The sequence below is a fragment of the Acanthaster planci genome, unplaced genomic scaffold (genome assembly GCF_054643075.1).
Source record: "Acanthaster planci isolate LZ-2023a unplaced genomic scaffold, COTS_SCS Contig62, whole genome shotgun sequence".
Lineage (NCBI taxonomy): Eukaryota > Metazoa > Echinodermata > Asteroidea > Valvatida > Acanthasteridae > Acanthaster > Acanthaster planci.
In genome coordinates this window covers 36,642-63,923 of record NW_028257685.1, presented here as the reverse complement: position 1 = coordinate 63,923, position 27,282 = coordinate 36,642, and the positions used below count along the sequence as shown (strand labels likewise).

General features: G+C 40.9%; 1 protein-coding gene across 3 annotated transcripts; it reads right to left on the bottom strand.

Moving 5' to 3' along the window:
• Positions 1-27,197, bottom strand: LOC147795354 (2-oxoisovalerate dehydrogenase subunit beta, mitochondrial-like). 3 transcript variants are annotated; one of them, XR_015423982.1, is made up of 12 exons: positions 26,946-27,184; positions 25,878-25,955; positions 25,111-25,179; positions 23,784-23,917; positions 23,220-23,375; positions 22,996-23,104; positions 22,567-22,629; positions 22,229-22,374; positions 19,808-19,894; positions 18,433-18,604; positions 4,520-4,634; positions 1-1,677 (listed from the first exon to the last, which is right to left on the bottom strand). XR_015423982.1 is itself a non-coding variant. In XM_087132006.1 (11 exons), the coding sequence occupies exons 1-10, from the start codon at positions 27,100-27,102 to the stop codon at positions 18,464-18,466; spliced, it is 1,140 nt and encodes a 379-aa protein (XP_086988132.1). In that variant the 5' UTR covers positions 27,103-27,170; the 3' UTR covers positions 2-1,677; positions 18,433-18,463. The 3 variants fall into 3 exon arrangements, 1 of the variants encoding a protein (XP_086988132.1); XR_015423983.1 differs by lacking the exon at positions 4,520-4,634 and having other exon boundaries at positions 2-1,677; positions 19,762-19,894; positions 26,946-27,197; XM_087132006.1 differs by lacking the exon at positions 4,520-4,634 and having other exon boundaries at positions 2-1,677; positions 26,946-27,170.
• Positions 27,198-27,282: the final 85 nt, after the last annotated feature.

The window sequence follows — 27,282 nt, the reverse complement described above, 5'->3', positions numbered from 1 at the left end:
CACACTTCTAATTTAAAAGCTCTGTGACTGTACAACCACATTTCTCACTTAAATGAGTGTTATTTATAACTGACAAGTTTGGCATCTTTCTAGAAAAGACAGGTTTCCATCTGGCCGAATATTTCTTGTCCTTATAATTCACTTTGTACATTCCCCTCACTAGGTTACAAAATTACAACATTACTTGTTGAGCAAACCCCTCCCCCCTTTACAGAAAATCTCCATGATGAAAGGAAAATAGGTTTTCTATATTTGAAAGAGGCAGCAAAATGATTGTTTCCTTGTGTATGACATGTTAGCATCTTTGGCTTCAACGGCCCCTGCTCCATTTTTCTGGCCATGGTTCAGATTTATTTATACTCATACTCACATTGGAGGATTCAGGACTGTTAAAATTAATGCCAAAATGATGTCAGAAAGAAAGTACCATATGTGGTCCTAACTCTTTCAAGTTGAGGTTTAGTGTAGATAAAATAGAATCTTGTTGGATTGGATATGGTAAAGGTTAATGAATTTATAAGTTGCTTCAATTCTTCTGCACATAAATTTGAGCATACAGTAGAAATGGAGAACACATCGTCCAAAACCCTAATGGGGTTTCATCTAGGATTGAAATACCTGCCTGTCCTATCAAAGCTGAGGCTAAAAAGTGCTTCCCACTCTCACTCTTAGTGATGTTTTCAAAACTGACATCCCTAAGCGCTACTGGAGGCCATATTTCCACTGTACCTCATATGCGGGAAGGAAATGTGAAGATTCGCTCACTGATGTAGAAAATTTATGTGAAAAATACCTGGTTGGTTTGTAAATTTTTGAACAAGTAAAAATCTGCGATTTCAAGGATGGATTTGCGCCGGGGAGATGTAAATTAATTTCGGATTTTTTTTTTCCATTTTCAAGACAGGTGGCCAGATGCAACACTGCACCCACATGGCAGTGATTCAGACATGAACTAATTAATTAAATTATCACATGGAACATGCTTCGGAGGGAAAAAAAATTGTGAACTGTGCCACTTCTGTAGATTTGAGGAAGAAGAAAGGAAAGGGTTCACTACACTAACCTTTCTTTGGGGAAAGGGGTTTGAGAAAGTTTGTAGGGCAAGGTTACATTTATATTCAGTGACAAGAATCTGAATATCACGGTACAATGATATTACCAGACCTTTATTTTTCGAATTTAATGACCCAATGATCACCAATGTGGGACGCACAGCCTTCAAATCACATGACACAATCAATTATGGTATATAGAAATGCAATGAAAAAAAGAGGGGGCGTCACATGATCGCGTGTGGAGCTATCGACCTGAATTCTTGAGAGGCTTTTATTTGCAGCTGTGATGACTACTCTAGTGCAAGGTGGGGGGTGCCCGTATCTCAGATTCGTCTCATGTTTTCTTGTCGCTTCAGTGTCATGGAGTACTGTTCTACAGCTGACGCGTCAGTTTGTTTCATAGGAGTCGAAGGTGTGGAGCAATCTCATTCGGGCATGACTAGAACAGCTTGACACCGATAGTAGAGCTGAAAGATGACGTCCAAGCTGGACAAGAAGCAGGTTACTGTCTGACTCTTTCTGAGCCTTAAGATTACTTCCCATCCATCCTTTTGCTTGCACAAGGTGGATGGACATGTGCCTTTGGGTTTCTAAGAGAGAAGGAGGTGAGGAGGAATACAATCTGTGAAGAAAAGTGACAAGAAAATCTGATTAGAATGAAAAAACCTCTTAGTTTGGCCCGGGAAAAAAAAGAGTGTTGAGCAAATTTCCTTTCTTTATTTCATAAATGTCCCAAACACATGAACGAATTTGTTTGTAACCTCCACAAATCTTACAATGTTGAATGGCCACAGTTGTTGCTAAATGCAATTTTTTGGCTTTTTTTTAGGGCAAACCACTCAGAATTACAGCTATATGTGAAAATTGTAAATATTTGCCATTTGGCCTACAATGGAAACTAAGCAACTCCTAGGAGTGTTTAAATGTGGAGGGAATTTTTCAAATAGCCAGGTATTTCAGATGCATTCTTAAAGTTTTTTGCAAGACTCTCAAATACGGCCAACAGCCAAATACCACACGTATACCACAACACAAGTTAATAAAAAATATCGGGAAGAAATAATGCACAGCTTGATCCATGCACATTTTTTAAAAAAATCACAAAACAAAATTCTGAAATTAAAAAAAATCCTATCCAAATTCATAATCTGCTGTTATACTATAACACTGCTACACAATAAGGACTAATTGTTACAAGGCTACTCCTCTCCAAAGATCGTCGCTAATCTCAAAATTGAAAATTCCCAACTCGATGACTGGTTCATTAAGCAATTCATGCCAGTTTTTTATTTCCTTGAAATGGCCCATTTTTAATGATCTGATCAATCAATCTTTCATGCATTTCTCCTCACTCTTTGATCTCGCCACCTTCCACCTCGGCCTTCACATTGTCCACCCTCCCACTCAATCCCTTCCCACCTCCATATTCATTCATCATCTCCAGCAGGAAACCAGACTGCATTTGATTTCTGTTGTTCATTTTCTTCTCTCAGTATACTATCAGCACAGGAACTCGGACCTTCACAGCTGTCTTTTAAATGAATGTATTCATCGATTCGTTTGTTTTTCTTTGTTTGAATTCCTTCTCAAACTGAGCAAAAATTAAGCTGTTATCCCTCGAAGATGTTATGATCTACTGGACCCCTGATGGAGCTTATGCTGTTGGTTATTTTCTCTTCAGAAATTTAAATTCAGTGCAGGTGTCGTTAACAAAGCTCGAGAAGGTCAGCTACTTTTTCCAGACTGCAATTCAGACATCCTCTACAGAATACAGGTTCCTGAAAAGGTGATATTGTCGGAGCGTGTAGTAATTGTATTTCACAAAGGTACTGAATGGATTATGGGTCGGGTTGGCATCGGGGGTCAACGGTCATGGTCAGAGGCTGTGTCAGGTGATTGAGTCTGGATAGAATTCAAGTTTGAATTTGGCACATCATGTTGCCAGATTGGCACATGTACTTACAGTACGACAGTCCATTCTTCTAATGTACCTACATGTAAGCCTTGTGGGTAAAAGTGGTACTTCCGTTCAACATTCTAGAATGGATTGACACAATAAAGGGAGTGGAATTAAGCCGAGATGGCAGTTGTGTCTTTACTCCTTGTGATTCTAACTGTAAGGACGTACCCAACAGTGCAACCAATGAAAATAGAGGCAGGACATATTTTGACTAAAAAAGTCTACATTTGAACACTTGAACTGGGGCAATATGCTGTGAATGAACTGTTCATTTATCATCCATCTGATGGCCTTTCACAAAGGCAATTTGGTGTATTGCACTATGCAAGGCTGAATTCCCAAATAAACCTCAATGCAGGGTAGCCATGGCAACTGCCAGGTAGCCATGGTTCCCCAAGGTAACCCCATGATACCTCATTAGTCCCCATGCTAGTACCCACTCTTTCCCTAATCTATCCCCCCCCCACCACACCACACACCCCCATCTCATATATCAAGCCCACTGCCTCTGAAGTCCTTTCACCCAATTCATGGAAAAAATCCCATTCACGGGCTCAATACACGGACCCTGGGTAAGCCTTGCGCAAACAATGGATTTCCCCTCGTCAACAAGTCCAATAGTGCAAATTGTGAGTGGGCAAGTACACGATGATAGCAAGACCTCCACACTGCAAGAGCAACTACGGTCCAATTTTTGGAATTCCATTTTCAATTACTCTGAGAAATCCTCTGGGGAAAAAAATGGCCCCCCCTCCTTCCCACTCCAATACCGCGCCATTTTGTCAATTACTTCACTTCCAAAAAAAGTGGGGAAATTACCCTCTTCAAAAGCAGGTCAGTGGCTGCTGCAGATTGGTGAAGTAGGTTCCAGGGGTAGGATTTTTGGCATGAAACAAAATTCTGAACCTTCCAGGATCTTCCACCCCTGCAGGAAACCACCGAGGCACCGACACATTTCCTGTGCACAACAATGGAGTTTCTAAGGGGCATCAAAGCCGTTGAAAGAAACAGCTTCTTTTCTTGAGTGGATTTTGAAGGATCTGGGATAGATTGATAGATAGACTGAATGGTGAAGCAGAACCCAATGACCATTCCTTTGAACAGAGCTTGATAACCAATTCTGTTGAGTACAGAGATTTTGCCCCACTGGGTACGGTGTTGGATTTCAACAGATTAAAGACATTCCCTGGAAATAGTCAACATGTCAAGTAAAAATGGAATGACCTGTAGAAGAGATCTTCAATGGAAAAAGTTGTCGGATTTATTACCTTTAGGCAAGACCAGTTCCCCCCCCCCCAAAAAAAAAACAAATAAGTGACACTGATCCTTAGTCTTGTGCAGGTAATATCATTATCCCCAAACCCTCTGAGGAAGAAAGCATTTATGAAGAGACTAGAAAGATTTAAACATATCCGCAGACAGCCTTTCTTCCGGAAGCCAGACACGATTCTACCCCGGCAACCTTATGCCTTTTGTGATACTGCAATGGGATAAGGTCACTTACGCAGCTCTTCTTTGTCCGAGCATAAAGGACACTGGTTGGAGCGCAGAGGAGTGTCTGATCCAACTTGGGGGGGGGTGGGTGCAGGGTAATTTGAGGCTTGAATACTCCCAGGGTACTGCAGGAAGGACAATAATTGGTCATTCATCTCAGGAGCCAGACCTTTACAATAACATATTCTATGTGATTTATTGTACATCTTATCCCTACAAACACCCACGGCCAAGTTGGAGAAATTTTGCCTGTTAGCTTGCAAAGTACGGTCAGTCACAGCAACCTGCTGTTTACTCCAAAAAGCTGCCCCAGGGTTCTTTCTTGGGACCTGTTCGTTTCATGGTTTCACACAGATGTACACGTAGGTCTTGATCAGAGATCAAATGGATGATTTGCTTCATCCGTTAGGCAGGTTCTGGTGTCAGTGAAGCAATGTCGGATCACTAGAAGATCAAACGGGCCCTTGAACCATGGATGAAGGACAAAATCACCAAAGGCATAATACTTGGGCCATACACAAGTAGGATTCCTCTGTACACCTTCCTTAGACAATTTAACTGCAATATGCAAACAAAGCATAGCCCATTTCTACACTGAAGCCAGCCAAGAAGAACATCCATGAATGCATAAAAATGAAAAGGCCCATATAAGAAGGGACAGTGAGATCCGGCATGGGGCTGAAACAGTAAACTGCAGGTCATTCTTGAAGTTCTTCAAAATATACTCACCTGTATATTACATGCTCTGAAGATCCCCCTAGGTAAAACAATTAAATGTCAGAACGTGTCTACAAAGCATGAATCATGTCTTTGCACCTGTATTTAACATTGTTCATACATTAAAAAAAAATAAAGATAATACCTCATTGGTACCCAGCAAGTTATGCAATGCATGTCAGTGCACAGTGTTAATGGCCTCAGTGCACCAGCCATTTTGCATGATATAACCATGCCCCTCATTTCTCTATGGTATAACTCAGCGTGCTGGTATTCCACATGTATGCATCACTGCACCGTACTTACAATTTGGCACCTTTGATAACCTACTCAGTATGCACTATGGAGCCCTGTACTTATATTGACACAATTTTCCTGGTCTTTTCAACTGAGAGAGAGAAAAAAAAAGCCATGACCTAAGTCAGAGGTACCTACAAGTTCCAAGAGCTTGACCCTTATTACCGCTCCGTTTCCCACACTCTGCTGTAGACAAATTCAAAGCCCAAAGAACCCCCTCCCCACCTTCTTCATACACCCCTTTTCATTGACACTGAAGACATTATCAACCCCACAGGGCCCACAGTACAGCCCCACGGTAACACTTGCTGTGTTTTGTGTTAACATTCCTGCTGCCTTGAAGTATTTACAACAGATAAGAAAAAACTGGTTATATTTGAATCAGGTGCCCTCCCCACTGTTTGGCGATTACATAAACTGGAGAGCAGGGTGGGTTATCTGGTGTCAAAGTTTGTTGTAGGTAAACAGAGAACAGGGGTTTTTAATTGGATGCCAGTAGCACTGTGGTTGGCAAGAGCCATTCTGCCCTCAGCTGTTTTGAATTAAATGAAATAATGGACGACTGGGGGAGGTGCAGAACTCTAAAAATGGGCAGGGGACAAGGGGTATTCTGGATGGTTATCTGCTCTTGCTAAGCAACAAAAAGTTTTCTTCCCTGAATAAATATTTGTGCCGAGCAGTTCCACGGCGTTTACTCGAGGTACAGAATTTGACAATAACAATGGCACCGTTGCAGTCCCTGGGTTATCTCAAATATTTTTAGGTCCTCACAGACGTTTCATCCTCCTATTCTTTTTACTCGCTCCTTGTTTTCCAAGATCTACAGGACAAAATGATAAATAAATTGAACTTTTTCATGTTCTCTTCCAGCCTGTGAGCTTAAACGTTCAAGATGATGTTGCGGTTTTACTATATCAGATTGTCAGTTCACTTTAAGCAAATAGACTAAGAATTCCCCCCCCCACACACACAAACACAATCTTGAGTCAATAAAACTGGTTTCACAGCAAACTGTCTGGCTATCCCGACTGCCAATTATGCAGTTAAAAGTTAAACAATACAAGTAAACACAGAGATCCCCACCCAACTCCCCCCCCAAGAGAAATCAACAGGAATTATGAGATGCACTGACAACTTGATGTTTGTGTTTGTGATTTGTAAACTGAAACCCATGAAGGTAGAATATGGACACAGTATCCAGTCCATCCTGATGAGTTTATTCAAACCAGGATAATCCCTACATACAGCAGGAGACAGGACCTTCAAACTAGACTTGGTGGCAAGTTATTAGATGGTCGTATTTTTTATATGAACTGTCCAAATCTATCGGTACGACTCTAGTGTAAGATAGGAATTGGCCGTGTTTTGACTTCATGTAACTGAATGTTTGATTGTTTACAAGTTTGGTAGGAGGTATATTGATGTCCAAAGATTGTATAGTGCCGTACAGCAGCGCAAGATGGATAACTTCACCGCGAATACACGTAAAATGTTGTCATCGCGTGGCACCATTTGGGTGGGAATACACTAGGTTAACAAAACAGGCACAGTTGCCTTGACACTGCGACAGGCAGGCACACCTGGATGCCTCTGCCTATGCATTAATGTTCACACTCAATGGCGCCCATGGTGATAACACCTTTTGGCTGGGTTCCTTGTTGATTTCCTGTGCAAAAGTGATATTGCTTGTGAAGAACAAAACCCAGACCACTGCTGACTTGGTACCCAGTCTTTCATATCTCCATGGTCAAACAAACTCAAAACAAAGCACCTCCCCCCCCTCCAGAGCAAGAGGCCCAGTCTCCTGAGAAAAGACAACAAAGAACTGAGTTTTCACTGGAGGAGAAAAATCAGGCCATATCAGGTTCACGGAAAGCTTCCTATGGAAAGCATTGGCCACTGATTGCAACCCATGTCCTGTATGAGGGCTCGGATTCCAGGGAATTGATGACTTTACCATGTGTCTGGTTGACCCAGCAAAGAAATGACCCTTAAGAGCGGGTCTGAGAAAATAGGTTTCTCTATTACTTGCATGATACTGGGAACAACAATTTCAACCGGATCCCTTGCCACTAGTGATTTTGTTTTAGCGTGCATAAGAGCAAGCTACCGTCTGCTTTGATGCTCTTGTGTCGCTCAGTTTGGCGTGCTGGTTATGGTGAATGAATATCCGATTTATTTACACTCTGCAACCTTGCTCTCAAAATTTATGGGCCTGTAACTCAAATGTGGCTCTGACTCCTTTCCTCAGACTGGGTCACAAGCCACTGAAGAAGAACAATATTTGAGAAAGGAGAATTAAAAATCATCAGCAACTCAAGAGAATTCCAAAGTGGAGACTATTTGGTTCTTCAAACAAGAGGAAGGATTCACAGAAATTGTTTTGTTACTCTCAGGCAAACTGTTCATCAAAAGTCAATCGGTTACTGAGATGGAGGGCTGGACGGTGGCAGCCCAAATTCTGGGTTGGGCTAAGCGATAAGAGAAAACGTTGCACAGGGGACCTATCAGTCCATTTGCATATATTCAAAACTTTCAATCCAGATGAGGAATTCAAGTTTTCTTGGAGAGGAGAACAAACATGTGCCTGCGTTGCTACATGTGTCATAACTATGACAGTAGTATCAGTGCCAGCACAGCATACATATATGTAGGTTTAATTACAAGGAACAGTATCAACTACTGTATAAAAATGGGGGGGGGGCTCTACATGACACTGACAATGCTTCCAAGCCAAGGAACCAAAAAACAAAAAAATTGTGGAATCCTTCCCAAATTAAGTGTAGTCACATAAAAAAATGAGGCACCTAACTATCAGGGATTGAGGACAATTGAAATGAAAGCAGTCCTTGGCACTGATGAGAGCTTGGGTTGGGATACCAGACTTCAGGCATGGCAGGATGTCATATGAATGGACCAGTTGAAAACCAGTTTTGCAAAGCTGAAGACGCCCCAGGAAAGGGTATTACATACATAAATTCTGGTGCAGTGAGGATTGCTGGCAAGCTGGTTGCTGTTTCCGTGGGAAGCATAATGAGATAATAATAAAACCATAAAAAACTTTTTTTTTCTACCGGTCAGTTCCAGACTGCTATGACAATGGGAGCGTGTGTTTTCCAAACTGGCATTTCAAAGTTGGACAACGGAGTATGTCAGGGGTGAAACTAAAGAAAAAACAAAATGTCTACGAAATAATTACAAGATGTTTTGAGGGCGCCATAGCTGTATAGGGTCTACAGTATACATTTGTGTTCGCCTCAAGTCATCCCCTTCAAATACCAGATTATTGTTCTAGATCACCTTTCATGCGTGAAAACACCTTAACCCAGGATTTTCCAGATTTTAAAAGAGATTGTAGGAAAAATCCTGAAATCATGAAACGTCTGAAGAAAAAAGGTCCGAAATCAGGAAAACTGCTGATCGATCTCAGCCCTGGTTTCTCTTTCTGGACTGCTTATGAACATTTCCAGTTTAGCATTTTAGCCATTAATATATAGCTGAAAGCAAAGATCTAGAAACAAACAACTAACTGTAATAACCAATTGTTGTCACTACTAGTCCAAAATTAGGGAAGGTTTTTCAGCCGTGCCAGACAAGTTGGTATTAAATTGTTGATACAACAGACATGATGGTACTGTCTGTCTCACGGCAAACATGCTTTTGATTCAAGCTTCAGTAACTTCTGTCTGGCATTACAAAAAGAGTTTTCAATTTCAGAAAAGTCCTAAGCTTGAAGTATTAGCTCTATCCACTCAACTTATTACTCCTGATTTATTATCTCTGCAGAACACAAGATTGTCCCCGAAAAACTGGGACTCGAAAATGCGCAGGTGCAAAAAGTACCACTCTTGAAACCAAACTTCCTCGTTTTCACTACTTCTGTGGTGGCCATTAACATTCCTGTTTTTGCAGTCACCTGTTATTACACTTTCTCTTGTTTTTTTGTGAATGGTGAGCACCGTTAGAAAGGTAGACATTTCACACTCTGTTCAATTCTATGAATTGAAATCTGTCATGCCACCTCCATCCATACTCGCAATGCCACTGATGTAGCAAGTTAAATAGAAGCAAGTCTGACCTTGGTAAGCTTTTTTTTTTTGCACAATAGTGGCAACCTTCAGCCATCAATAAAAACGCAAACTGATGCTGTACATTTGTTCAAGTTCTCAGACAGAGTAGTCTTGGTTCAAGCTGTTACAGGTTGATCATGGTATCCGTCGTGCTATATCGTTACTGATTTTGACAGTCACTGGTTGAAAGTGTGAATTGGTCGTCAAAGTAAATCACATGAGGGCTTGATACTATGATGACTTGAACCAAGACTATACTGTCTAGAAGTACAAGGGTATTAATCTTAGCATTTTTTCAGCTACATGAAGTGAGTTTTGATTTTTTTTTCCCATTTAGTGTAAGCTAGAAAAACAAAACCCTTTTTTCCCCAAGTCAGATGGATGAACATCTGGTGAACGGATTATTCCTCAAGGGCACCCACCTAAACTGGGGCTATGCCCCAACCATAATCCAGCCAATGGGATTTGTCCAACTGACTGACATGTGACAACCTTCTCCTTTTGGCCAGACTGCACTGCTGGCCTATTGATTCACAGAGAACAAACTCCAATCCACCTGGTCTGTGCTTTCACTGGATACAAGGCCACACGCCCACGCCACACCTCTGCCCCACCCACCCTGGATGTGGGCGACTATCACACATACATGTAGATGCACAGAGCCACTGCTAATTAAATCATGCTGGAATGAAACCACTGTAAAAGACTCCAGACAATAGTTTATGACGGCAAATGTGTACTAAATGCTAAAGATCCTGTCAAATTACATGACTGAATGCTAGATAATAACACACACACATGTATACAGAAAAGTTTAAACAGAAATCATACAATTACCAGGATGATCTATTTCAGCATCCAAAAAGCGCAAATTTTTGAATCTTATAAAGTTGGTACACTTGAATCATTGTCAATCATGGGGAAGAAAACAGAGATTATCTCGACAAAAACTCTTAAGGTCATCCTCATGCTTGGTATTTGGAGATCTTGAGTGATTGACTTCAAAATGGCCCAGTACCATTCAAACACAGTTGGTCACCGACTGACACAAATACAACATGGTAATCTATCAAAACCCCACATGACAAAAATCCATAAAGGTTTACAGTTATGTGTCTGACCCCTTGGAACATTGCAACAATGTGTTCACACTAACAGCTGTTTGAAACTTGACCAAACGGTTTCCCTTTCAGTTCAAACAACACAAAGCTGGACATAAACTGACACAATCAATCACACACTGTCAGAGAAGCAACAAACATGTCCCTTTAAAAGTTGCCAATTAAAAGCCCAAATAACATCGCAGGCAAATTTGTAGGTTCCAAGACTTTTAAATTACCTCGCGCAATTACACGGCACAGTATGAGCTACTTTTTTTGTTGAAGTAGAATAAACACAGTGCTGTCTATTATTACCGTTCTGTTAGATACTTAACCATATGGTGTCTGACACAGCAAACACAAAATGATCTATTTACATGTACATGACAACTTCTATGGTAGAGCAACCATCTGCAATGTACGCATTATTTATGACTTGAATAGTTAAACCTACGATGCAGAGGTTTGGAGAAAAATGGACAAATCAATGTCGAACAAACGCTTACAATGATTGACAGCCACTCTTTGGGAGGGAGGAAGGAGGAGGACATGGTTCAGGGAACACATTGGGCGGAGGGTTGAAGGAAAAATGACTGGCACTGTCATTGATAATTTACACAAGTCATAAGCTCTCTTAACTTCACAGCAACGCAAACCAAAAATTTGGACAACAAGTATGAGCCCCAATTTGCTGTAAGTAAAAAAAAAAACAAGTAAAAACAAAACGTAACAAAACAAAAACGGCTTGATTATTTACAGTTCATACATACTGTTTTAGTTATTTTTGCTGGGTACACTACCGCACTTTCTGAGGTTTCTTGAAAGAAATAACCTTTTTGGTTCCCTCTTGAAACATTCTCCCCTCAAGAATCAGCCTCCCCCCTAAAAAAGATTACCTGCTTAATCTACAATTACATTTCTATATTTTACATCAATCTTGATTTGTCACAATGAGCACACCATATGGTTGGCATTCCGATGAGAATTCAAACAAAGTTGAAAGAACACCAGAGTAGGCTAACGATAGAGACTCCATCCTCAATCCTTTCTCTAGTCCTTCGATTCACACAGAGGTTTCATGGAGAATTTTGTGGGACTGAAGAAAAGCCAAGCTATTCATACATGGGAATGTGTGCCCTTTGCAGTTATAATACAAAGAATGTAACATTGGTTTCTGTTGCAGTGAATTCGTAGAAAAACCACAACAAGGATTCTGAAAATGAGAAAGCTGCCCGGTTTCAGATTCTGTGAGGATGTAACTTTCCCCAAATTCATTCTACTTGTCCAATCATGCTTTGCTGCGGCATTCAATGCAGATCTTTTTCAAAGCAGTCTTTATTTGTGTGTGAACTTGAGTTATTCACGCAGTGTTCCAAGACATTTCAAACAATTTGAACAATCAAGAGACTAGAAGCAAAAAACCACCTTGAAATTGTATGACTCTTGGAAAACAACGTTTGGGGCAAGCTGTAGATTACAAGACTGAATCCTTTTTTCCCTGTGGCTTTTCTGGCCAGATGTTTTTCTCAATTGGCCTTGAGGAGCAAAACTGGCAGATCGAGCCATGTAAGAAAAAGTGGCTTTCTGTTACAATCCAGGATCCTGTCAACAAACAAAGGGGGATTTCTCAACAAATTCAGGATCTAAAAAGAAATAAATAAATTACTACTGTCTCAAAAAAAGTATCTAGCATTTCAACCGCACCAAATTTCAGGACTGATTTTTCCAATGATGAAACATTCAAGGAAAACCGAAACGCTCCTGTTGCTAGGTAAAAGCAATTAGCGAGCGTGGGCTGGAATTAAAAATAAACACAATGTCAGGGGAAAGGAAATATGAAAAGAAAAGCGATTGCTTTTAACGCGGTCTTGGAGAGGCAGAGGCTATCATATATTAAGCAGCATTTGGGTTTGACGTCGTTAGATCCAATTTGGTAACCGTACTGGAGGCAGACACCTTGAGGGGAATCAGCATGTCAGAGGGCCAGGGTGTTCCGGTTGGACCTGGATGGCGATCAGTGATCCAACATTGGTTCAGAACCCATCAGAACCCATCAAGTGGATGGAGCGAAGTGTTAGGATCACTGATCAAGATTCCAGATCAATATGAAACAAACAGGGCCCAAGTCTCTGTTGAAATCACCGATGAGGAATGTCAAGCCACAAAAAGAAATACTTTTAAAGGAAAACACAAGAGGATGAGAAACTCAAGTCGACAAAAAAGTTTAAGATTTCAAGGAAAAATGTTACCATACCCACAGTACGTTTTCCTCAAATTTAATCCACCGAAATCTTCCACAGAACAGGAAGCCAATGGATTACTTTCCACACTTACAAGAGGCGTCAAGCCCTACAAAGAGTAAAACCTGGGTGAGTGCCACCTTCCAGGCCCCCACAAAATCCTCCAAAAACTAAATAGATTGGAAATACAACTCTTAAATGGGTAATAAATAAGTTTTGAACTTCTCTCAGTAGCAAATTATGCCAAGTAAAATTGTCACAGTGCTTGCTGTCTGTGCCGCAACAGAAAAAAACTGTAAATACATTCACCTTTAAGGTACACAAGAGAAAAAAAATCAACAATAGTTCACCATCACCACAAGGATGGGCTTTACATCTCAATTCTTCCAAGGACTGATTTTAAAATAAATTCAGTCCCAAGGGCAAAAAAGGTTTAACTGACAATTAAAAGTGAACAAACAATTCATGGCATTTGCATAAAAATGCCGGCGCTAAAGCAAGTCGACTTTTTGTTTTGACAAACAGCTGTTCGCATTTTCCCCTCCGGAACAGAAACTCGCTGACATTTGCGGAAAACATGAGGAAAATAATGGAACCCTTTTAATCTCGTTTGCAGATAAAAATGCCGATATCACTTCCAATACAATTCTTCTGGCAATAACAGCTTGATACTCATTAATCATGTGAGTATTCATGTGCAAGGTTCAGAAAAATGGAGCGCATGTAAAACGAGGGCCACAGGAGAACAGCAGAGTAATGGTCGTTTATAATCAGACTAAAACCCGAGTGAAATAACCCCCCCCCCAAAAAAAACTACTGTGGTTTGAAAACAGGGTAGTCTGATCATGGTGTTGAATGGAAAGGATGTCTCCCAGTATTACAGGTGCATGTGCACGTATGCGGTCCAGAAATGGGGAGATGTTAAGGTTCCATTTTGTCATGTCGGCAGAGGTTGGCAGCAGTATTGTCGGCCATAAAAAATAAGCCGACCAGATGGTTATCTGACACACAGTTCTGTCAATCACCCTCTGTCTAAATTTCCAATGGTGCTGCTTTTTTTTTTTTTTTTTGTTGAAGTCAAGAATTTTAATGAAAAGCCTGAACTTGGTGATGCTGAAATGTTTCACATTTTGGACGTTTTCTCTGACCACAAAAAGAAAAAAAATTGCTTTGAAGTTCTTTCAAAATTCCGGCAGAGATCAGTGCCACCGCATGGTCAAATATTATTCAGCATTTTTACCAGAAAAACACTGACTTACCAAACTTTTTGAAATATAAGTGCAAAAAAATCCAACAAAATACTACAAAACATTGGCAAACAGGGATAAACTGTGAGCACAATGTGCCAATTCTGAACAAAATCACTCAGAAGTCACTACCTCAACATTGGGAGGAAAAAAGAACTAGAGATGGACTTGTGTGGTCAACTCACAAGAGCCAGGACAGACAGGGACAGGTACTGCTAAAGGAGGCAAAGCTAGACAGAATGCACCTGGGTGATTTGACCATTTTTCCCCAGAATGTGTACAACCAGAATCAGTTTCAGGAGAGAGAAAAGAGGACAGCAATGGATTTTGGGTATAGGAAAAACATCTTAACGGAAGTGTCTTTGAGTGTTTAAAATGGTTTGTAACTATAGACTGTTAGTTACAGCCGGAAAACAGCATGTGCGCCTTGGGGAGGCCAATGGCTAACAGCTGCAACCATGTTCCTCTTACTCTAAAGCCATGTTTCCATTGGACTTTTCTTCTGCAGCTACGCGGAAACTGATCACGACATTCCTCTGTGTCACTCTACCATTGCCACATGGACTTTTTTACTATAATGGAACGTTTACCTGTATTTGCTGTGTAAGACTAGCTGAAAACATTGCCAGCGCTGTACAAATAATAACAAAATTGACAAAATCTGACCAAAAAAATTACAAAATCAGAAAAATTTGGCAAAATCTGCCAACTTCTAAGTGGCAGTTGAAGAAGATGTACCCGTTCACAAAGTGTGTATGGGTGATTCCAGAAATTAGGGGTCCATTTTTTGTGTGTCCCTGTCACATCTGAAAAAACGATTTTGCGAGTTCAGAACACATTTTTCTAATTTCCAAGAGTAATGAATTAATGCAAATTACCTGCCAAACAAATAGTGATAGTTTGAAATCAATTTCTGGTGATATTTCCTTGTCAAATAACAAAGGTCAGATGTACATGTAACAGGGACACAAAAATGCCACAGTTTTGGACCCCTAACTTCTGGAATTACCCATGCAGCTTCATCCAGGTGCGGTTCACTGTGTGTGCAGCATGCTGCTACAGGAGATCGGGAACCATACAACCATTTTCGTATGCCTGCTGTCAATCTCTGTGTAGCGGTAGTCTTGTTCATAGGTTTGGCGTGTCGTGGTCAATGTACATTGTAGAAGAACTGGACTTACTGTGGCTGCACGGAAATCTTCCGTGACCCTTTTTGGCCTGTTAGTTTTACATCACAGATGCGGTACATTAAAGTTGACACGGACGTTACTTTACTGTGTGTTCCCATTGGATTTAATTTTGTAATTCTACAGGAAAGTTTCCGAAAGTAAACCAAAAAAGTCCAATGGGAATACGGCTTTTTAGCTACAGCCAGATGATACAGAACATTGCTGTAGTTAATATGCATGCTTGTACTCACACACTCACTGCTTACTAATCAACATTGCAGCTGTGAGGTGATTTACCCCAACGTACAAAAGAGAAAGGGGATGAACAGAACAGGAGATGTCACAGAAAACTGACTATGCCCTTCTGTGTTAACAATCTTTTCGGTATTACAATCCAGATGTATTAAAGTTCATCCTCGATGGACTGCCATAATATACATAAGCTTGGATAACCAGATTGAAAATTTATTCTAGTGGATCATTTTGAATGTATTTTGCTCTACCATGACCAAATCATCCAGATTACACCCATCAATCATGCCCACGTAGATGGTCTCTGAACAAAGGAGAAAGTCCAGCTTAACAAGTTATCCTGGTCTACAAGTCTGAGTGTCTTCTTTTTGGCCGGCCAGTCTACCGTGACCGCATCATCCAGCATAACACCAGCAATCTTTCCCACATGAAAACCACATGAGCTTGTGTGTGTGCTGGCATGCATCTTTCTTTCTCTGAGCATGGATAAAAGACATTGTCAGGACCCTGGCCCGATCACTACTTGGTTGACGGAGGTGTCATGCCACTGAAGCCGGAGGTTAACCTTTCAGTGATCCTACCATAGTGGTACAATGGACTTTTCTGCTTGAAAGCCCATGTGAGCCCCTCGTGAATGCCTTGAAAGCCACAGGCTAACCCCTGAATATCCTGATGGGGTAGAAGGGTACATGAATGCACACTACAAGGTTATTTTGACTATATATAACAGGCTTTGCCCTTACCCAACGTACGTGTATATTAATAAGCACTGCATGCTCAGTGCTTGTCCTAGAGCTTGTGAAAAAACCTCATAAGCTTACTCGGGTGGGACTCGAACCCACGACCTCCTGCTTACTAGTGCAGATGTCAAATACATCTTGAAAGTTATTTTGCTTGCCACCAACCCAGGGTACATGTACACTGGAGTGACCTGTTCAAATGTTTTGTATACATTCTGTAGACAAATGGCAAACATTGTTGGTGGCAAAATGATGCCAACAGAAATAAGCACTGTTCACATGAAGTGTAACTAAGTGAGGTGTAAAAAAAGGGGGGGGGGGCCAATTTCATCTCACAGAGCTACTGAGCACAGCTATGTGCTTAGCGAAAGAAAAGAATTCCTCAGTAAGAACAGGTTACTGGCCAGAATGTGCTTGCTTGTGACAGGTGCCCTGCCAACTTTTGCTTCGCAGGTAAGCTAAGCAGTCTGCGAACTTGGGCCCTGACCATTTCTTGATGCACGGCTAAGAGCCCTCTGTCTGTCTTGCAATATTAGGTAAAAGACACCTGTTACACTCTAGAGGTTCAGGTTGCTGGCATACACGCTTGTCCAAAGTTGCCCCTAATTAACTTATAACACACCTGTAACAGCATGCAGACGGATGCCAAATTGCAAGAAATGCGCAAAATTGTCTATGCTATTCCATGCCAGGCCCGTGTGAACACGCATAGGCATGAGGTCTGTTGCTACAGGACAGCTCACACACATAGCTAGATGAAAAAAAATTACGTAAAAAACATGAAAACCATAAGGGTTTTCTGCTTTCAAAAAGTAAAGCTCCGCAAAACTGGGCCCCAGTCGTATGACATTCCATGAGTAACCTGCTCTTGTTGTTAAAATGAAACCTTGAATTTTTTGGGCTCTACAAATTGTTTTGAATCCTCAAATGGTGAAACAGGCATGACCAGCAGTTGTTGAAAACATTCATTGGTATCAATCTGGGGGGGGGCATTGAAAAGCATGTACCGCTGACACAAGCTAACAGTTCCGACCTGCGGTTTCTCGTAAGCGATGCACGGTAACTCCATTCCACTGATCACTGGTACCAGGATTTAACCTCCTCAAAATGATTAAACAGATGTTGATTTGCATATATATATGCAGCTATACCCAATTATGGTCAGCCACTGTCAAAATGGTTTGACCATGACTTCCACCAAACTACATGGAGGGGGAAAACCCTGCCGACTGTGAATCCTAATACCTTGGGAAATATTGGAGATTGTCAGAGTCACATGAAACTGATTGAATCGTATCGACATATTTTTTTGCAGACGGGTATTTGGAAACTGAACGCCAACAGATTGTAATGGGCATAGCACGTTGCAAGAGCTGGAAATGTGGAAATCTTTAGAGATGTAAAAAAGCGAGACAAAAATTCTCGGAGCAGTGTGTTTCTCTTTTATAATGCCAGATGTGAGATGTCTTATTCACGGATATCTGGTGATACGAGGAAAAACTGGAGATCCGCTTTAGTCGACATCTCAAGCTACCGCATGGTATGGGTATTTTTCTCATATTTCACACACGATTTCTTTTATAGGAGACTTGAACAAAAGCAACTTATTACAAAATGGATTAATAAAACAATTCCTCACTACATCTCCATATGACACATCCTTTTGTACACAACGTACCAGCAGAAATTTACAATACTTCCGCTTATTGCTTTCATCATTTGCATTAATTATATTCCTATGCCGACCAAGAACAAGTGTCAGTGTCAAACTAAGGTGGCCACAAGAGGGCAGCATTTCAACCAAATGGCTCCGTACAAGAAATTAAACAAAATTAATAAATAGAAACCAATAAAATGGCAAGGAAAACTCATCGGCTGACATGGCTTTCGACCATATCAAACCAACTGCTTAGCAAATCATGTAATTTTATAATGTAAGCAACACAGTGGGAACAAGTCATAGGCCATTTGTATGTGACACGTGGCTGGTAACTCAATTTTGCTGATCAGATATTTTCTGCTCTTAGCAAATTTCAATGTTCAGCACATTTTTGAGCTGTAAAAATAATACATATAAACACCTGGACTTACCTATGACATCAATGGGCCGAGCCAAGTGACCTCAGTAGTTGATCATTTTCTTGATTGCCTCCAGACACCTCCACTTATCCGGGAGGTAGAAGGGTTCAAAGATGTGAGGGAAAGGGGTATCATAGCCGCAGACTCGCTGGATTGGAGCTTCCAAATGCAGAAAGCACTCCGCCTACAGAAGAAGAGAGAACCTTTTCAATATTCATGTCTTCTGTAGAGGAATAACATGCCTCGAGCAGAAGCAAAATGTTGTCTTTTTTGTCTTCGGCACTTGTTTAATCAAAGACACTTGCATTCGCTTGTTCGCCTACTGTTTGCCCAAGTTTTGAGAAGAAACTTACATTGTTTTCACAAGTGCCTACTACGGTGATGAAAACACATGCACAATAATGCGCATTGCTGCCCTTTTTTTTCCTGATAAGCTACACCGTTCTTGTTTACTTCTCTCAAAGTACCAAAACAGACCTCCAAGTGTTTCCCTGAGCATTTGATACTCAAATTGACATTTAATTTGATTACAGATTACTGTAATTCAATCGCAACTTAATCAGCCAGTGCCGCTTTCAGAGATACACAGGGGTCATCAAACTATCTTTGGGAAAGAAATAAAGTGTGTCTCGTGACTACATACAGTTCCCATTAAAAGTGTTTTGCACGGGTAATCCACATCAAACATATGCACTAGCCAGGGCAAAACACAACACAAATATACATCATCAAAGGGTCAAAAACACAGGTGGCTTGCCGGCTCTCTGAAGTCTGCTAAGAAGTCTTTGTCAGGCGATTTATATGGAATTGGATCAGTTAGAGGTGAAAATGTCAGGATCAAAAGTGTAAAGACTGTAACAATGTAACTAGGCAGGATAGGATGAGGTCTTTTTCCTGGACAAACATTTGAAGCTTTTAAAGAATAAACCAACACTAATAACTATTATATTTGTGAAAAGCACTCGCGCTTGTAACAAAACTGGAATAGTTATCAAAAGTATGCACAGTTGTGGAAACGTAAAACAAAACACAAAAAACTAATGTAACAAATGCTCATAAAAATGTACTGTACACTCATCAAAAACAACCTGCATAAAGTGCAAAGTACTTCTTGTCAGAGCTTAAGGGAAAGAACTTTCCCCGCTGGTTCTGTTTTTTAACTGGTGTCATTCTGCAAAACCCATAAACGTTGGGCAATTGTTCCCCATTCAGCTCAACTGAGCACCAACAAAACTGGTTGCAAAAGTCCATTCTGCCCTCCAGGAGTATAAGATAAAAACTGAGTTTGCATTAGGTTTAACAACTACGGCTTCAGAACGGTTCTGGGGTGTGATGTCTTACCACACGGCGGTGTTTGGAGGGCTTGAGGCCTGGGGTCTTGGCTCACCTGAACTGTGGCAGTGACTTCTCCGGCGAACCCACCAGTAATGGGGGCCTCGTGGGCCACTAGCAACCTGCCCGTCTTCTTCACTGACTACAATGGAAATAAATGATAAGTCTACACTAATAATATGAAAACAATTCTGCTATGATTGCAATCACTGTTGAATGAAAACAAAGGACAAAATAAATATCGTTGGATTTTGTTTACAGGCTGGTGACAAAATCAAACCTACACAATCAAACCTAGACTTGCCACAAATTATGTCACGTGACTTGGGAATTAACATTGCAGTGTTCAGGGCCCTTTTTTCAAGGAACCTTCCAATATCTGCTCCACTCCAACAGTGCGTACTAATCTCATGGCATTTTCTTCTTCTTTGAACAACATTGGAACGACAAACTCAATGTGGGACTTTTGCCCCGAGAATTTGCAATCATGTGTCCACCAAATATAGGTTAATCAGATTTTGGCTGGGGAGGAGGTTAGGAGTTACAAAGCTTTTTCCTCCTAGACTGTTTCATTTCTGTGCTGCGTGATAGTTAATTGAAAAAAGGTCCAATCAGTCTAGAGTGGCAAATATTTGCACAACGCTCCTCTTGTTGGCTGTTCAATCATCTTTGTCGACCCCCCCCCCCAAAGTGCCGTCAACTAAATGCACTAGAATGCTTATGTATTCAACTCGGAGGCTTGAGGCCGCGCTAAAGGCAATGGTGCAGGGAACAAAATTAAGATCAAAAGTGCTACTGATACAACAATTTTGGGTTTTACTTTGACAAAGACTCTCAAAGACTCTACAGCAAGCTCCAATTGATCTTTCAATCAAGGATTCATGAAATCTTTCTCTGGCACATTTCCTGCAAAATATCTCAAACAACACAACAAAGATCCTAAGCAGCATTACAATCCAGTTTCGAGCTGATTAAGACCGTCGATTCCACAGGCATCAATTGGTGATTAACATCAATTGGGAAAGCAGGCTCGATTCAGTGGATCTCCTCCCCTGCTGTTAATTCAATAAAAACAGGGGGCCTCAGTCCACCAAGTCCTCCCCAATTCAATTAGATCCACTCCAAATGCGATTAAAACAGACCAAAATAGCAGTTAATAATGCCGTCAGGCATGCCTCCACATTCTTCGTCCAACGCGCGGTTGTGGGTTTTCACTGAGGGAGGAGCCTGGAATAAAATTAAGGCATATCAAAGGGGAGGCGAGGGATGTTTGGTCAAAACATGAACACATGATCAAAGATATTGTCGTAGCAGAATGTTACTGCAAATTATGAGCTCTTGAGTTGTACATTACTCACATAGATGGTTTTCAAAATGACGACTTACTTCTACACTGAATGAAAAAAAAAAAAATACAGGCAAGTGCATGGTTGAAACATCAACTTATATTGTCAAGTGTAGCACAGCAGGACAGAGAATTTTTCATAAACTAAAAAGATTTCGTTTGGAAACTAGTCAAAAAAGATGACTAATTTTTACACTCAAAAAAGTTGACATTTGAAGTACACGTATTAATACACTTTGGAATGAAATGGGATCTAGGGAACAGAACTGAGGATTAGCCATGCACATGTAAATGGTTTTCAAATGAGAAAATATTTTGCATATTTTTGTCATGTTTTCATGAACATCGCCTACACAGTTAACACACATTTTTCATATCTGAAAAAGGATTTGTAAGATAAGGCTGATGTAATTACTGTGAGACTTGGTGCGGCATGTTTGCTTTTCGGCAGCGGTGTTTAATTCAAAGTCCCACGACACATTCTGCAGCTGACACAAGTCAGTCTGGCTTAATTTGGTTGGACTTAAAGGTGCTGAGTGTCACCAATCACTGTGCTTGATGCGAGTCCTCTGCATCAAACATGCAATGTTAACGCACTCGTTCTCAGGAGTAATTTTCCTAGGCCTTCCCCCAAAGACACTGGCCGCTCTTAAGCTGTGTCCACAAACTGGGCTGCGCCTGGCAGTAACATGACATGTCTATGGGAAGATGATGCAGCCAACGGCTTCCATTGCTACATGTGTCATTCACAGCCACAGCCGATAATCACAGTCCCTCTGTCAGATGGTCAGGCTAGTCCATGAATGATGGGAGACTTGTCAAAATTATCATCAAACGGGGGCGCTACATACTTCTGACAGCACTCTTCAGACAGAGTCTGGCTAACTGGACAACAGTGTGTACTCACTTTTGACTTGTCTCTGTTGGACGTATATACCGCCCTCATTTGACTTTTTTCGGCCAAACTACTACTAAAGTCTTTTTAAAAAATCATTCCGTGCTGTTTGTCATTCCTTCCGACTGGGTGCCATACTCAAACAGTCACCGCTGTATGGTTCAATTTCTTCTCTCCGTCCAAACTTTCGACCTTAATCCTTCAAAGCTTCCAAAATTCAACACGGCCACACCCACCTTGCAGACAGTCTCCTCATCCCACGGAACGATGGTCCTCAGGTCGATGACCTCACAGGACACGCCCAACTTCTCCTGGGCCAACTGGGCCACCTCCAGCATGACATGGATCTGAGTGCCCCAGGCGAGCAGGGTGACGTCGCTACCTGAAGGGAAGGGAAAACCTCACGGTCACCAACGGCAGTAGATTCAAATACTGTCCCCAAGAGGGATATTCAAATCAGGCTTGATACACGTGCCCTTGGTGGTCAAAATGCTAACCTCCACCATTAATCGCCATTTCAACATCTTTTTTTCAGCTAGGTAACCACAATCTGGTGCAGATTGTGAAAACTCACCTTCGACTAATATTTCTGCCTCTTCAAGTGGTATCATATAATCTCCGACCGGAACTTGCTCCACTGCAAGGAAACAATGACGCAATAAAAGTCAGGTTTCCAGACCAATATTTCAGGTAACTGATCAAAATGGATTCTCCAGAATGCAGCCGCCGGGGGGGGGGGAGAAGCAATGAAGAAACACATTGACATCTCTACCATTCATGTTCTAACTTGGTGCCTATGTTTTATGATAACTGAGGGGGGCCATATAACTGGTCAACCTGCTTACCGCATCTCACATCTTACATAAAAATAAATGTAGAGCAACAGTGCCACTAACTGCGTGGCTGACTGCCAAACAGCACCCTCTACAGTTCCTGCTCCAAAGCCAATACAGATCCAGTCACTACTAGTGAAAACAACACAAACAGTCCCATTCTGTCTCACCTGCCGCACGGTAAAGGACCTTGGGTTCAAAGAAGATGCAGGGATTCTTGTCTCTAATGCATGATAGCAGAAGACCCTTAGCCTGTATGGGACTCCTTGGTATGACCACCTGTAAAAAAACAATCCAACCCAGTACAATTTAAAATACAAGTAGATGAAGATACTTACTGCGTAACAAAATGCTTGAGTAGAGAAAATCTGATCCCCAGTGACGTAGCACTAACCTTTATACCAGGTATGTGGGAAAAAAAGGCCTCGGGGGATTGGGAGTGGTACAAGGCACCGTGGCCAACAGCTCCCCAAGGGGCTCGTACCGTCAGGCCTCCAACATCAAAGATATTGCCACATCGATATCGGAACTTGGCAGCCTCGTTAATGATCTATGAGGAAAAAAAAATCACAAATCTGGTGCCAGTTGCACTTTCTCAACCCAAATGTGAAGGGGGCAGCTAGGCCAAGGCTAGACCTCATCAGCTCCGGGTGAATATCTGGTAATAAGTTTTGGAGACAACAAAGTTCTGTTTTGTGGCAGAAATTTCCTGTTTCTACCACCTTAACTTTTACTTTTAACTTTTTTTTACTCCGAACTGAGCATCTTAACATGCTAAGGATTATCAATCAAATGTAATACAATTCCCCAACTAAAAGAAAATCCAAGGAAAAGTCAAACACAAGCAAGATTTGAACATCAAGTCCGAGACTGGGAACCTGCATAACACACATACACAAAAAACCTTTGGATGATATTCACTGGAGGCGAGGAACTGGCTACTGATGACAGGGCATACCTGATCAAAAGCTGGAAAGATGTAATCAGCAAACTGGATCTCGGCGATAGCGGTGGCTCCCACTGACGCCATGCCGATACCAAAGCCCACGATGCCTTGCTCGCACAACGGAGTGTTGAACACGCGGTCCTTGCCTGGGAAGAGGCGTCTAAACTCAATCAATTATTGCAAAACAAATGTGACACCCAACCAGGGGTCACAAGCCCGCTGCAAGCTTGCTTGCTCAAATGGCTTCTTCAAAATCATGAATGACGAGCTCTGAAAAGTTCTACATGTACTTCTGTTTGGTCAGGCCAGGCTGGCTACAAAGTGCATTCTCAGACTTGACAGCAGTTCTGTTTCTCATGACTTTACATAGCATTGCATGCCGTCCTCAGCTGAGATTTGAACCCCATAACATGCACACAAATGTGTTGACAAATCCACCACTTGACTTTTTTTTATGGGTTCTTGTTTCTTCTCGCCGAGTTATTTCAGCCGCAACACTAGGGCTGTGCCGAATATCCAAATAATATTTTTCAAATTTAATATTTAAATGCAAAATTCATGAAAAGGAAGAGAGAATTTTCTTTTGTTTTAAATGAGAAAAATTGCACTGTGGAGGCTTGTTTAAAGCAGATTCAAATGAAAAGCGACAATTACAACTATTCAAGAGTACATTATTCATTAAAAATTTGAAAGGAATAGAAATTTTTAACAGGGCACGAAGTACTGTTCATCTATTAAATCTTGCTAAATCGTGGCTGGAGATACTCCTAAACGTGAGAACCTATTATAGTGATTGTAATGTACAACTGTGTACATTATTGCAACTGATTTTGTATATGGTTTGTTTATCAACAATCTGCCGGTTAATACAACTGAATATTTGGATGTTTTATCCAGTTGAAGGTCAAATATTTGAACAGTGAATTATTCATATAAGCCTTTTGCAAGTTACATTTGAACAAAATCTGGTACACCCAGTTATCTGATTGCACATAAACATAACAATTTGAATTCCCCAGACTAAAGACACTGTTGCTATACCTCGTGATTCAGGGCAAGCTTTTGCATAGCAACCACCATCTCTGGAATGGACTGGTTCCTTTGTGCCTTTATTATCCATTGAAAACAGTGTAGAGACGTAAGAAGACTCTTATATAACAAAACAAAAACTTGCCCCGAATCACGAGGTATAGCAACAGTGTTTTTAGTATGGAGAATTCAAATTGTTATGTTCATGTCAATTTAAAGAACTCAGTGTATCAAATTTTATTGAAATTTAACTGGCAAAAGGCTTCTTGACTCAGCCCTATGTAACACAGAGTTCCTCATGTTCACTTACCATACTTATCGGCTAGGCCCACTGTGCACCTAAACACTCCTCCAAAAGCAACATCCTCTCCAAAGATGACTACAAAATAAAGATGAGGGATGAGATTGGAAGAAATTGAGAAATCTACGAAATGATCACCACAGGGCCCCTCAGAAGGGTGAAGGCTACGAATAAAATAGGCACTCCTTAAAATACTCATTTCTTGTGGTCTATATCAACTGTTTTACGCAAAAACACAGAAATGGTAAACTTAGATTTTTCCCGATTTTAAAAGAGACTGTTTGAAAAATCCAGGTAACGAATCCTGGAGATCAGGAAAAATTTGGAAAAATCTCAGCTCTGGAAAATATGATGACTACTTAAATATCTACTCTCCATGTTGGCAACTGTGGTTGCAGACACTACTGTGTTTCTGACATTCAGTAACAGATACATGTAAATGGGTTTGGCCTGTCATTGACGACAAATACATGGCAACGACATAGACATTTGGCCCACTGCAGTTACAATCAATGAAAGCAAGTTTACAAAGCACAAACTATCGACACGCATTTCAGCTCGCCAATGATCTTTTTCAGAAGGTGCAACGGAGCTCTGGAAATTTTTTTGTTGAGGTGTTAGCTTCTTCCACTAACGAATGCCAGTCTGGACTTTTTTCTCCCAGTTTCAAACGGGCCTAGAACTATATTTTGGTTTTGAAATTTTGTACTTTGCATGTGCGTGTGTGTGTTGGAGGGGAATTATTTGGAAATTTGGATTTCAGTCTTAACACTAACCTGCTGTTTCATCAGTGCTCAGGGCAATATCCATGGCATCAGTTAACGACTGAAACAAGTTCATCTTGGTTGTTTCCCCTGAGGCCAAAAAGATTGTCAAATGAACGTGATGAACAGTCACGGAAAAAATCAAAGTCATGGGCCTACTCCTACTGCCCTGTTATAAGTTAGGCTATGGATAGTCTGAGCAAAATTAATTAATTGGATGGAAATCCTATGGAAGGTAATTGGACTCTACTAATCGCCCACCACGTACAAATGTTTAAAAATTTGTAGAATCCAATCCCAAGACAGGCCAAGTTATTCATGTTACTCAGACAAGGATAGGGACATGAATAAATGAGCGAGGGCACTGTTTATTTGGAAACTCATTTTCTTAAATAGGAAATTGTGATTGAAATTCTTTTTTTGGCATGCTGAAGTTCTTCTATTTGATTTCCAATTGCAAAATGTTTGAAATTTGAAGTAAAGTCATTATTTGATTCATTGAAATAAGGCACAAATAAGATTTTACAAAGATTTTACAAAAACATAAATTTTGAGCTCAATTTCAGTTAAATTCGAGACTCATTTTTGTGTACAAAATAATCAGTTTGCTCTGCATTACACGTGTACATAAAACATCTCAAAACATCCCCACTTCAAATCGATTTTTCGTTGCTTTGCAGAGTCCAAATTTATATCAAAACATTTCTTAAGACATCCTCTTCAAGATAACATTCACAATAAAACAGAAAAAAATAATTACAAATTTTATTAGCCTCCCTATTGCTGGCCAACATCATTACAGCATGTAGGTCTGTAAAAAATGCAAACTGGTATGCTTCTTCAATGTCTTCATCTGTCATCTATCACAACCACTTTTCCTACCTCCATGCTACAAATAACAATAAATTTGACCATGCTAAATAGTTTTCTACATGTACATGCATTGATAGGCTATGCCCTGTGTGTAAAACGCCAACGACAATGTGTTCATGATGTTTGAACTTCAGCCTCGGTTTGACCATGGAGGTCCTTTCTCCATGGAAAACCATGGTTGACATGTACCCCAAAACCGCGTCTTACCAAGAGTTTCGGGGGGCAAATCTGGAACAAATGTCCAAGCTGAGGCATTTCTGCACAATAATTGCACTGCATTTTGCTGAGGCAGACGTCGAAGGCTTGAACCTTTTTTCCATGTTTTTCGGCAGATACTGAACAGCCTTCTTCCCAAGGTCGCCATTTTCGGAAAACTACGTGTAATTACACTGTACACTATCTACTATGTACAGGTACATTGTACAAGGCCGGGCCTGCGTGTTTTTCGATTTGAAGCGCCCTCTTGTGAGTCAGAAAATGAAAGGCCACCTTGGCTTGCTCAGTTCCGGGGTGGAGTATTGAAATATTGGCGGGCTCAGGTCAT